Source organism: Narcine bancroftii, chromosome 5, assembly GCF_036971445.1.
Source record: "Narcine bancroftii isolate sNarBan1 chromosome 5, sNarBan1.hap1, whole genome shotgun sequence".
In the NCBI taxonomy this organism is placed as follows: domain Eukaryota; kingdom Metazoa; phylum Chordata; class Chondrichthyes; order Torpediniformes; family Narcinidae; genus Narcine; species Narcine bancroftii.
Window position 1 is genome coordinate 64,528,432 of NC_091473.1, and position 12,837 is coordinate 64,541,268.

Here is a 12,837-nt window from a genome sequence, read left to right on the forward strand (position 1 = left end):
GCAGAGGCAACAGACCAAATGTTGGTAAAAGGAACCAGTAAAGATGGGTAGACAAAAACAAAAATTAATGGAGGAATTCAGCAGTTCAGGAGATAAATGGTCGGCTCAAGATCATGGATTGATAAAGAGTCCAGATCTGAATCGTTGACTGACCATTTCTCCCCATGGATGCTGTCTGACCTGTTGAGTTCCTCCATCAATTCTTTGTCCGCTCAAGATTCGAACATCTGCAGTGTTTGCGTTTCTCTGGGTGGTTTAACAGTTGGTGTTGACAAGTACAGTTGGTGTATTTAATTGAATTTTTATTTTTGTTGTATTTTCCAAGTTTCAATGCAAAATATTGTTTGCATGTTATCCAGGCATATCGACCCATACATAGGTACAGCAAGGCAGTACAAAAGTGACAAATATAATATTACAGAGAGAAGTAGAGTGAAACAGTGCAAGGGCTGCAGAGAGGTAATGATATTGTACATACGCATCAATATTTTACTCACTGCAGCTGAACAGTTAGCAGAGCTGGTTTCAAATCCGGAGTTTGTACCTTCTCCCTGTGACCTCTGTGGGTTTTCTCCAGATTCTCCGGTTTCCTCCTACACACTAAAAACATACAGGTTCGGAAGGTTAATTGGATGTAATTAGGCAGCAAGGTTTCATGAGTCGGAAGGGCCTTTGACTGTGCTGTATCATGAAAATTAAATTAATTTTCTTTTTAAATATTAATGTGTGAGGTCCATTGAGGAATCTGATAATGGTGGGAAATAAACTGTCCTTCAATCTGGGGATGAGTGATCTCACACTTGTGAGTCATCTTCTCGATGGGGTGGTGGGGGGGTGAAGAGAACATGGTCAGGGTGGGGATGAGTCTTTAAATATGTTGACTGATTTTCTAAGGTAGTGGGAGGTATAGTTGGAGTTGATGAAGATTGGGTGGTGGGGTCCATAATCATCTGAGCCACGTGCACATGTGAATTACTTGATTTCATTGAAAATGCAACAGTTGAGGACAAGAAGTGTGGACTCCACCGACTAACTTGGAAACCGTTCCTAGATCATTCATCTCCCAGGGGTATCAGCCTTGGCTTTGTGGCTTATTCTTACCTGTGGGTTAGGATTCAGATTGCTCCTCAGCAGTCTGATCAGGTGATCTAGGGTATGTTAGAGTGTGGCCAGGTGGGATGCATCTTTTAATAGGTTGGCTGCTTTAACAGGGTGGGGGAAGTCTGTAGAAGGGAGGTTGCGGTGTGTGTTGGTCTGAGTAGGGTTCGCAACAATCTGCAGTTCCTGGCTGTCTTTGGCGGAGTACATCCAATGCTGTAATAAATATGGTGGTCGAAGAGACTGTCTCTGTGCTGTACAACTCCCTGGCTATTTTGTGACCTGGGAGCCCAGTATTGTACACAATGCCCTGGCAAAATCCCTTCCATTGCTTTCCTCCACAGACCACAGGGATCAGTGTAGACAAAGTTGGAGAAGCTCATTGGCCCTATGAGAAGGGGTACATGCAAATAGGAGATGGTGAGGGAACATAGACGAGGCTGCAGTGAATCAGAGACATCATCGTAGATCAACTAGGGAAAATGGCCTGTCAAATGCAATGTAATTCTATGTAATTACACCATGGTGTTTCTCAGTGTTCCAGTCACTGCTCCAAGCCAAATCATTAGTGCAATACTGGCAATAACATGAGAAATGCTGCTGAAAACACAGGTATTGAACACATAAAGAGGCAAAGTGACCATCAGCCTTTCAAAGTCTCCTATGACCTTGTAGAAATATTCTATAAATGTTTAGTGACGATGACTTCAGCCTCCAAGCAGCTACTGGTCAGTGAGCGCAAGGTATCAATTAGCATGAGCCTTGTTTTTAAACTCTTTCCATTGTGTGTGTTTGTGTGTGTATTTGCATTTTTATGTGTATCTGTGTTCATGTGAGTATGTACTGTGTGCACGTGCAGATCTCTGTCTGTGTGTAGGCCTTTGTGTGCATAGATGTCTTTGATGTGACTTTGCGTGTGTGTGTGCACATTTTCATATGTGTGAGGATACGGGTGTGTGCACATATATTAGCTACGACTGGGCTGGGCTCTCCTTTCCATAAATAGTAGGCTTCTCCATGAGAGAGCGGCATAAGTCAGTAACTGGCGCTGTCCAGCTGATGGCATTTAAATTTTGACTAATGTTCCCAGTGCACTTTCATCTGCCGGCTTTCAAACACAAAATTGATTCTGCTCTCTGTCCCATACATTTAGCTTGCCATTGTGAAAGCAGTAATTTATTGTAATAGGCTGCTTTCAGAGTTGTTCCACCTTGACCTTATGGAAGAAGGCTGGCTGGGTAAGTCATTTGGTTTCACTATTTAAAGGGACCGTGTTTTGAAGCGCGTGTACCTATCAAAGATCATTAGAATGGGTTTGTGCTGGGAGGTCACATCTTATAAACCTGACTGCTTTTAGAAGAGGTGACAAAGATGATGATTGAGGGTAGGATTTGTAAAGCTTTTGATAAGGTCTCTCATGGAGTGATTCAGAAGATTGGAGAACATGGGCTCTGCAGTGATGTTAGACTGGCTTCAAAAGTGGCTTGGCAAGTGGGTAATGCTGGAGGGAATTGGTGGAGCCTCTGATCGGAGGTCTCTGACCATTGGTGTTCTGCAATGAAGGGTCCAATGGTATCTCTGATATATGCAAATGATTTGGGTGAAAATATAGCTAGAATGATTAAGTTTACAGATAACATAAACATTGGTGGAGTTGTAGGGCATAAGGAAGGTTTTCAAAAGATTCCGTGGGATGCAATCGAATTGGAAATATGGGTGGAGAAATGATAGATGCTGTTTAGTGCACACAAGTGCAAGGCATTAGACTTTGGGGAGTCAAATGCAAGTTGAAAAAATACACTTAGGAATGTTGATCTACAGATGGATCTTAGGGTGAAAGTCCATAGGTCCATGAATGTAGCAACACGAGTGGACAGGGTGGTAAGGAAGGAATACGGTGTACTTGCTTTCACTGGCCAGGGTGTGAAGTCATGTTGCAGCTGTATACAAATTGGTGAGGCCACATCTGGAGTATTGTTCTCGGTTTTGGTTTAATTACAAGAAGATCTGAACGTTGTGGAGAGCATCCAGAGGAGGTTTGTCATGTTGTTGACTGGATTAGAGGGTATGAATTATAAGGGGAGATTGGACACACCTGGGGAGGGAATTCTAGGGTTTTGACCCAGTGATGAGAATGATCACAATATATTTAACTTGGGAGAGTCTCAGGTATCTTTACCTTACCTGGGGTGAGGTGGGGTGGAGGGGGGGGGGGGTGGCAAGAGGGGTAGGTGGTCTTCTCAAGTTCTTTCTTCCTCACGTGGTCTTCTCCACCCATTATCTGGGATCGGATCAGGGCAGCTCAACAAGGGAATCACTGACTGGGTGGAATGCTGTGCCTCTTCCTACCATAAATTCTCTGCAATACACACATGTGCTGGAGAAACTCAGCAGGCCACGCACAGCATAACTGACAAGTGAAGGGTAACCAATGTATCGGGCTTGAGACCTTCATCATGGTTACCCTTTATTTCCTATGGATGCTGCATGACCTGTTGAGATTCTCCAACATGTTTGTGTGTTGCACTGGAACCCAGCCCCCACAGACTTTCTTGTTTTACACTATAAATTCTCCTTTCCTTTTTATTTTGAATATTTTATTTTGAGGATTTTCAATCAACATACAGTCAAACCGAAGAATAATCAAAAATAAAAACATAAATATCAATAATATTAACAAAATAATACAAATATCGGTCCAAATGTTGAAGTTAACACGTGACTCAATTATAATAAAATTACAATATTACAACAAAACTACAAAAATGCAAATTCAATGTCCATGTTGAACCAAAGGGAGAAAAAGATAATAGAGAGATAATAGAGGGAAAGAAGAACAAAATAAGAGGAACCCACTCACCCCCAAGAAACAAGAAGAGGGAAAAAAAAATAAGAAAAAGAAAAGACTGGCTTCACTGAGGATAAACCCCACTCCCATCAAGGGACGAATAACCTGACTTATCTTAGGTCCTCAGTGCTACCGAGGGGTAGAAACAGGAGGGGGAAATCATTAAAGATTTACCCCGATGTACCTTAGGTATGAATTCTGTATTCTTAAAAATACGTCATACTGGTTTCTGATTTCTCCAGGGGAATACAATTATGCATTTCTATCTTCCAGCGGGCTAACCTAGTTGGGAATCAGGTTTCCAAGTAACTGCTATGCTTTACAAGGCCACTGCTAAAGTGAGCTTAATGAATTTTAATTAATATTTCGAAATCCTTATTTTAGATCTTCTAAATTCCCCGATAAAAAAGGTTCAAGTGCCTGAGGGTATTGAATTCCAGTAATATTTTCCAGGCGATTGCCCAACTCTTCCCAGAAAGGCCTCACTTTAGGGCATGACCAGGTTGAATGCAGGGAAGTACCTATTTCTTGACCACCTCAAAAACATTGGTCTGATAGTTCTGATTTGAATTTATGTAACTTTTGTGGAGTAAGGTATAACTGATGCAAGAAGTTATATTGCACCAGCCAATACCTTACATTAATCGTGCTAATCCTGCTGTCCCGACATAAGTCAGACCAGCAAAATGGATCAATTTCTATACACAAACCTGATTCGCACCTTTGTCTTGATTTATCAAGCCTTTGTTTCTGGGTTAAATTTTCTTTTCCTTTGCTTTTACTCAAAATTGATGTCCTGATCCTGTATAATAGGGATCCTTCTGACAATGCCAGATTATCAGAAAAAACTAACTCACACAGAGCACATTTGCTCAGATCATGGAGAATCCAACAGGATGAAACAGGATTACCTGGGGACTCTGAGGAGCTCTCAAAGCTCCTCTCCTTCATACAGAGATACAAACATGTTGTCTGACAGAGTTCGATCACTCGATGACTCCTTATGATCACAAAGGTTGTTAAAACAACTCTAATTGTATTACTATCAGTACAATGGCATTTGTGCAGAACCATAAATTCCATACTGACAGCCATGGCTTTGGAATGGATCAGCTAGTTTTAATTCCCTTCATTTTTATTCTTGTTCTGGGTTTTTAGCTGATTTAACTCTTTAAGCAACAAATTCTTCCTAGAGAATAAATGATCGAGTAGCTTCAGTCCACTTTGCAGACAATGTGTGTAGGACTGTCAGGTGGCCAGGCGGTCAAATGACCTGCTTTGTCCTGGTTGGTGTCAAGTTTCTGGAGAGTTATTGGGAGCTGTACTCATTCCATGAAATAGAGGGTGCTCCATCACATTATGAACTCATCTCTTGTGGACAGAGGGAAATGGTTGGGATTTCAGAAGGCAAATCACAAAGACAGCCAGCCTCTCAGCTGTTCTTTGCAGATGCAGGGTGGATGGGACTGATCCAGTTGAGATTCAGCTCCAGGATGTTGAGGATGGTGAATAGGACCCCATCTTAATCCCTCTCGCTGGAACCATCCAGATCACAGTGGGAACCCTCACACGGCTGCCATTGGAGATATGGCACATACCTGATGAAGACCTCAGGCCAGAAATGTCGGTTATCCTTTGACCATATATCCATATAACAATTTACAGTACAGAAACATGCCATATCGGCCCTTCTAGTCCGCACCTATTTACATTAATCCCACTAGATCCACCTACCCACTCCCTTGCCCATAAACTTCCAATCCCCTCATATCCATGTACTCATCTAACCTCCTCTTAAATGACAGAATTGACCCTGCCTCAACTACCTCTTCCAGAAGATCATTCCACTCAGCCACCACTCTGAGTGAAGAAGCATCCTCTATCTATTCCCTTCATAATTTTAAACACCTCAATCAAATCCCCTCTCAACCTTCTATGCTCCAGTGAATAAAGTCCCAGTCTACTCAATCTTTCTCCATATTCAAGATACAGCAATTCAGGCAACATTTTCGTAAACCTTCTTTGAACCCTCTCAACCCTATTTATATCCTTCCTTAGGATGCTGTGTGACCTGCTAAGTGTCTCCGCACATTTGTGTGTTTCAGAAGAGAATCGCAAGTTTAAAATATGCATTAGAGGCTCCTGTCAGCCAACCCAGCCATTCTGTAATGCTCATGGCTTTCATCCCTCTTCTGTACCTGTTCCCCATAACCTTTGAAAACCTGATCTTTCAAAACATATTTATCTCCACATTGCATGCAACAAACAGTCTCACTTCCACACCACTCTGGGACAGAGAATCCCAGATATTCCTTTTCTCTGTGAGAAGAAAATGTAGCTCAGTGTACAAGTGTGCCTCCATCTTAGAACTCTATCCCCTTGTTCAAGGTTCCACCAGACTTTAACTGCTTGTGGGACCTCACGGCATTCATAGGCTAAATAGGCTGTGACTTTTCTCCCTGGCGAGTTGGGGGCTGAGGGGGGACAGTTCACAAAATCATGAGGGGTGTGAATAAAGTGAATGGTCACAGTCTTTTTAGAGGATACAGATTTAAATGAAAGATTTAAAGGGACTGAAGAGGCAACTTTTTTACACATGGGGTGGTGGGTATATAGAATGAGCTGCCAGAGGAAGTGGTAGAGGTGGAGACAATTGTAATGTTTAAAAGACATTTAGACAGGTGCATGGATAGGAATGGTTCAGAGAGATAGGTGTTGAACAAAGATAGGCGTGTACTTTAATGCAAGAAGCATAGTGAACAAGGTAGATGAGTTTAGAGCATGGATTGGCACTTGGAATCATGATGTTGTGGCAATTAGTGAGACCTGGTTACAGGAGGGTCAGGACTGGCAACTAAATATTCCAGAATACAACTGTTTTAGATGTGATAGAACAGGGGGTAAAAAAAATGGGGAGGAGTTGCTCTGCTTGTTAAGGAGACCATTACTGCCGTGAGGTGGCAGGATGGTTTGGAGGGATCATCCAGTGAGGCTGTTTGGGTGGAATTGAGGGGTGGAGGAGGCATGAGGGTTCTAATAGGAGTGTATTATAGACCACCAAATGGGCCAAGAAAATTGGAAGAACAAATTTGTAAGGAGATAGCATATATGTGTAATAAACATAAGGTAGTGATCATGGGAGATTTTAACTTCCCTCACATTGATTGGGATACCCATACAGTAAGAGGGCTGGATGGGCTAGAGTTTGTCAGATGTGTGCAAGATAGTTTTCTTAATCAATATGTAGAGGAACCGACCCGGGACAATGTAATACTGGATCTCATGTTAGGGAACGAGATAGGTCAGGTGTCTGAGGTTAATGTTGGAGAACAAATTGGGTTTAGTGATCACAACTCTTAGTTTTAGGGTAGTTTTAGGGAAGAGCAAAGAAGGGCCTAAAGTTGAGGTTCTGGATTGGAGAAAAGCAAATTTTGAAGGAATGAGAATGGCTTTGGGGAGTATTGAGTGGGATATGATTTTTTTCAGGAAAGGATGGAAATGAAAAATGGAGAATATTCAAAGAAGAAATTTTGAGAGTACAGAGTAGATATGTCCCAGTGAGGATCAAAGGAAAGGCTGGAAGTCATAGGGAGCCTTGGTTTTCGAGGAATATTAGAAATTTGGTTAGGAGAAAGGGAGGTGTACAAGAGGTATAAACAGCAGGGTGATGAGAAATTGAAAGATGACTTCAAGGAGTGTAAAAAAAACTTAAGAAAGAAATTAGAAAGGCCAAAAAGAGGCATGAAGAGGCTTTGGCAGGCAGAGTAAGAATAAATCCAAAGGGTTTCTATAGGTACATTAAAAGTAAAAGATTAGTGAGGGATTGAATTGGACCCCTTGTAGATAGAGAGGGTAGGCTTTGTGAAAAGTCAAAGGAGATGGGGGAAATTTTAAATGATTTATTTTCTTCGGTATTCACTAGGGGAAAAAAAATATTGTACCAGTTGAAGTAAAGAAAAATAGTGGGGAGATCATGAATCATATAAGGATAACTGAGGAGGTAGTGATGGCAGTGTTAAAAAAGATAAAGGTGGACAAATCTCCGGGTCCAGACAATGTATTCCCAAGGACACTCAGGGAGACTAGTGTACAGATAGTGGGGCCATTAACAGAAATATTTAGGATGTCACTGGTCACGGGGGTAGTGCCAGAGGATTGGAGGGTGGCTCATGTTGTTCCGCTGTTTAAAAAATGGTCCAAATGTAAGCCAGGAAATTATTGACCTGTGAGTCTGACGTCTGTGGTGGGTAAGTTGATGGAAAGTGTTCTGAGGGATGGCATTTACAAATATTTGGAAGAACAGGGATTGATAGGAAGTAGTCAGCATGGTTTTGCCAGGGGTAGATCATGCTTTACAAACCTTATAGAGTTTTTCGAGGGGGTTACAAAAAAGATTGATGAAGGGAAGGCTGTGGATGTTGTCTATTTAGACTTTAGTAAAGCTTTTGACAAAGTTCCCCACAGGAGGTTAGGAAAAAAGGTGGAGGCATTAGGTATAAATAAAGAGGTAGTGAAATGGATTCAGCAATGGTTGGATGGGAGGTGTCAGAGAGTACTGGTAGAAAATTGTTTGTCAAATTAGAGGCCAGTGACTAGTGGAGTTCCTCAGGGATCGGTCCTGGGTCCACTATTGTTTCTTTTATATATATTAACTATCTGGAAGAAGGGGTGGTAAATTGGATAAGTAAGTTTGCAGATGATACAAAGATTGGTGGTATTGTGGTCAGTGAGGAAGATTACCCTAGCTTAAAAAGAGATATAGGAAAGCTAGAGGATTGGGCTGAGAAATGGCTGATGGAATTTAATACGGATAAGTGTGAAGTGTTGCATTTTGGAAAGGCAAATCTAAATACGTCATATACATTGAATGGTAGACAATTGAGGAGTGCAGAGCAACAAAGGGATTTAGGAGTTATGGGAAATAGTACCCTCAAAGTTGATACTCAAGTAGATAGAGTGGTGAAGAAGGCATTTGGAATGTTGGCCTTCATAAATCAGAATATTGAATTCAAGAGTTGGGATGTTATGATGAAATTGTACAAAGCATTGGTGAGGCCAAGTTTGGAATACTGTGTGCAGTTTTGGTCACTGAATTATAGGAAGGATATAAACAAAATAGAGAGAGTGCAGAGAAGGTTCACAACAATGTTGACAGGATGTCAGGGTTTGAGTTACAGAGAGAGGTTGAGCAACCTGGGGCTTTTTTCTCTGGAGCATAGAAGATTGAGGGGGGATTTTATGGAGATGTTCAAGATTTTAAAAGGGACAGAGTCAACGTGGATAGGTTTTTTCAATTAAGAGTGGGGGATATTCAAACCAGAGGCCATGGTTTGAGATTGCAGGGGGAAAATTATGTGGAACATGAGGGGAAATTTCTTCACGCAAAGGGTGGTTGGGATGTGGAATAAGCTTCCAGCAGAGGTGGTTGAAACAAGGACGTTATTTACATTTAAGGAAAGACTGGATAATTACATGGAGGGGAGAGGATTGGAGGGGTATGGACCAGGTGCTGGTCAGTGGGACTAGGAGGGTGGGGATTTGTTCCGGCATGGACTAGTAGGGCCATACTGGCCTGTTCTGTGCTGTATATGGTTATATGGTTATAAATGGCTTGGGTAGACAAATTGGTTGACATGGTTATGGACAAGTTGGGCTAAAGGGCCTGGTGCAATGCTGCAGAACTCTATGGCTTCTTCATTTCCACAGGTTGAAACATTGAGTGCAATTGAGTGAGTTCAGTAGACCTATGGGGCCAGGGTGTGAGAAATGCAAAGCCTGCAAATGTTGCAACCTTGAAGCAAACAGGGAGTTGGGGGGGAGTGATTGCTCAGCAGGTCAAAGCATTCATGGGAAGTCATGTTTTTGGGTCAGGACTCATTCAAGGGTCCGCTCATCAAGTGACTATCCATTCCTCCCACTGATGCTGCCTGACCTATTGAGCCCCTCCAAGCACTTCGTTGTTTGCTCTGTGACAGGGTGTGGATGATGGTCAATAAGTCCTGCTCATTGTTGCTGCAATAGACAATGGTTAATTTGGCAGGATTGCAATAAAACTATTTTTGAAGAGGCAAAGTATTCCCCAAACTACCATGCTTGTGTCAACATGAGTTTCTATGTGTCTGTTGGTGCCATCAATTGTTCAAACCTGCCTGGCACTTTCCAATCAGACCGCATTGACATCGACATGCAATTGCATCTGGTGCTCCCAATGTGGCCCCATCTACATCGGGGAAACTGGACTGGAAGAACTTCTTGTTAAGCTCCATTGTTGCAGTGGCCAACAATTTTAATTCCACACTCCATTACCACACAGGCATGTTTGTCCACTGTCAACCAAGGGTTCCCACAAATTGGAGGTACACCTTATATTCCGTCTCAGCAGTTTCCAACTAGACAGCATTAACATCACCCTCCAATATCCGTTGGCCATTCCTTCTAATCCCTTTCCCTATTTCTCTGTCTCCTTCCCTCCAGCTCACCACCACCTTCCCTTCCTTCTTCATTTAGAGCGATCCTCTTCCCTATCATTTATCAGCTTTTTTTCTCTTCTATTTTCCCACCTGTATATGCTTATTCCTTCTTACCTGTCGGGCTGAGCTCCTCCCCCTGCCCCTTCCTCTCTCCTCTCCTCCTCGCCCCTCACCCCACCTTTTTATTCAGGTACTTTCCTGTTTTTGCTTATTTTTTACTAAAAATAAACTTTATTCACTATAAATTATTTACAAAATGTAAACCGTTCAAAGTCTTTTCCACTCATCCATATATTATACCATCTTGTCATTACTTCCTCCCCCTCTGTGTTTTAGGGGCTTTCCCTCAGTTTCAGCTCCTCAATGCCCAGTAATGGAAGCAATCAAGACTGTGGACCTTCCCCACAGTGCCCTCACATTAGCTGCATCCCCCAGCACATACACCTGCAACCTGGAATATGCCAGTCGGCAGCATTCCCACACCGACATCCCTGTGTGCTGAAAGACCAACAGGTTTTGGGCAGATCAAAGTTCATCTTTCACTGAGCTGATGGTCTTCTAGCAATTCTGGAAGTCTACATCGATGTGCATCCCCAGGAACAGCCTGTAAGTCAGAGAATCCTCTATCATGCGGCTGATCCATACCATGGAGCCTCATATCCTTCACACTCTCTGAGCGAATCTGCATTATGCAGAGATCGGTGACTGTCTCCACTCTATCACAGTCATCTCGGGGACAACATGCTTTGTGGGTGATGCTCTTGTTGTGCAGGAAGGATCTGATTAGGAAGGCTGCTGGTGCTTCTTTGTGACCACAGGCGATGAGGCTTGATGGTCTGCTCTGGGAACCTTGTGTCCTCATCGTTCACTGTCTGCAGGATGTCTGACGGCTGGTGGTCTCGTGGAAAAACTTTTCCACGGGTAATGTGGCAATGCCCAGCTTATTGTGGGGCCAGACCCATTCTTCGAAACACCTTGGGTAAGTAGAACCTCAGCACGTAGCAACACTTGGTGCCCTCATACTTTGGTTCCATGCACAGCCTGATGCAGACACATGCAAAGTTGGTCATCAGGAAGAGGGCCATGTTGCGTACACCCTTGCCTCCATTGGCTGGCAACCTATTCAAGGCGACCCTTTGGACATTTTCCATCTAAGATCCCCTTATGAACTGGAAAACTGCTCTGGTGACTGCCAGGGTGGAGATGCAGGAGATGGGCCACATCTGGCCATGTCCAGCAGTCCTGAGAGCACCTTGCACCTGATGACCAGGTTCTTCCTTGTAATTGAGAGTGAGCTTCATGCCCACAAACCCAATTTCTGATGGACCTTTGCGATCCACTCTAACCGATTTTTGTGGCAAGCCTCAGTCCCTCGAAACCATATCCCCAACATCTTGAGGTAGTCAGATTTGACGGTGATGGGATGCTGGTCCAGTCAGACCAGTTATCGAAGAATGTTACCTCATTGTTCTTCTGGTTTACCCTGGCGCCTGATATACCCAACGAAGGGCCCAGATCTAAATGTTAATGACCTTTTACTTCCTGTGAATGTTGCGTGATCTGCTGAGTTTCTTCAGCATGCATTGTTTGAAGCTTTCCCTTTATCTAAGACTCTGTTCTCTCTGCAGGCCAATGGCAGCTGGCAGGATGCCACCACTCCGTCCTCAGTAACTTCGCCCACAGAAGGCCCCGGGAGCGTCCAATCTGATACCTCCAACTGATCTCCTAGCAACAGGGCATCATGACAGCCAATGGGCTTTCATGCTGCATTGGCCAATCAGGAAAGAGGGAGGGTAGGGGGAAAGGCAAGCAGTGGGTGGGGGGGGGGAAGGGGGGGTTGGGAAGACAAATCAACTCAACACCCAATAAGCTTTCTATTTTTAGTGGGCAATGGCCAATTGAGTCAGATCTTTTAGTTCTACCATTGTGTGGGTACTTGCCTGGATGAATCCATCTCCCAACAAGTCACAGGTAGCTTGCCGCAATTCAGGGCAAAGCATCCCACTTGATAGGTTCTCCGTTTACATCCCTTGAGCATTCACTCCTTCTACCACTGATGCACAGAGGCTGCAGCAGGTATCATTGGCACAGTTCACCACATCTACCAGTCCAAGCGACCCCATCTGCTCCTCCCACATCCCCTGAACACTACCAATGAGAAAGGCATGGGCAAGCGGCACCGTGTAAGCACCCACCACTTGCAGGCTCCCCTCCAAGTAGTGCACATCCTGACTTGGAAATACATTGCCACCCCTTCATCGTGGCTGGGTCAAATTCAAGAACCCTGCCACCCCCCCCCCCCCACCCCCACCCTACCCTACCAGCACCATGTGAGCACTTTCACTGGAAAGCCTGCAGTGGTGGAAGGTGTTGGCTCATCACCTGCTCCATGGTCAGTTGAGTATGGTGATCATACCAACC

General features: G+C 43.7%; 1 protein-coding gene across 6 annotated transcripts in view; it reads left to right on the plus strand.

Moving 5' to 3' along the window:
• The window catches only part of LOC138763454 (pre-B-cell leukemia transcription factor 1), a 389,485-nt gene extending 377,282 nt beyond the window's left edge, over nt 1-12,203 (plus strand). For all 6 annotated transcript variants that reach the window (XM_069937625.1, XM_069937629.1, XM_069937630.1 and 3 more), the window contains one exon: nt 12,045-12,203. In XM_069937625.1, coding sequence (XP_069793726.1) covers nt 12,045-12,137 — 93 coding nt within the window. In that variant the 3' untranslated portion in view covers nt 12,138-12,203. The remainder of the gene's footprint in view (nt 1-12,044) is intronic.
• The last annotated feature ends 634 nt before the right edge of the window (nt 12,204-12,837 follow it).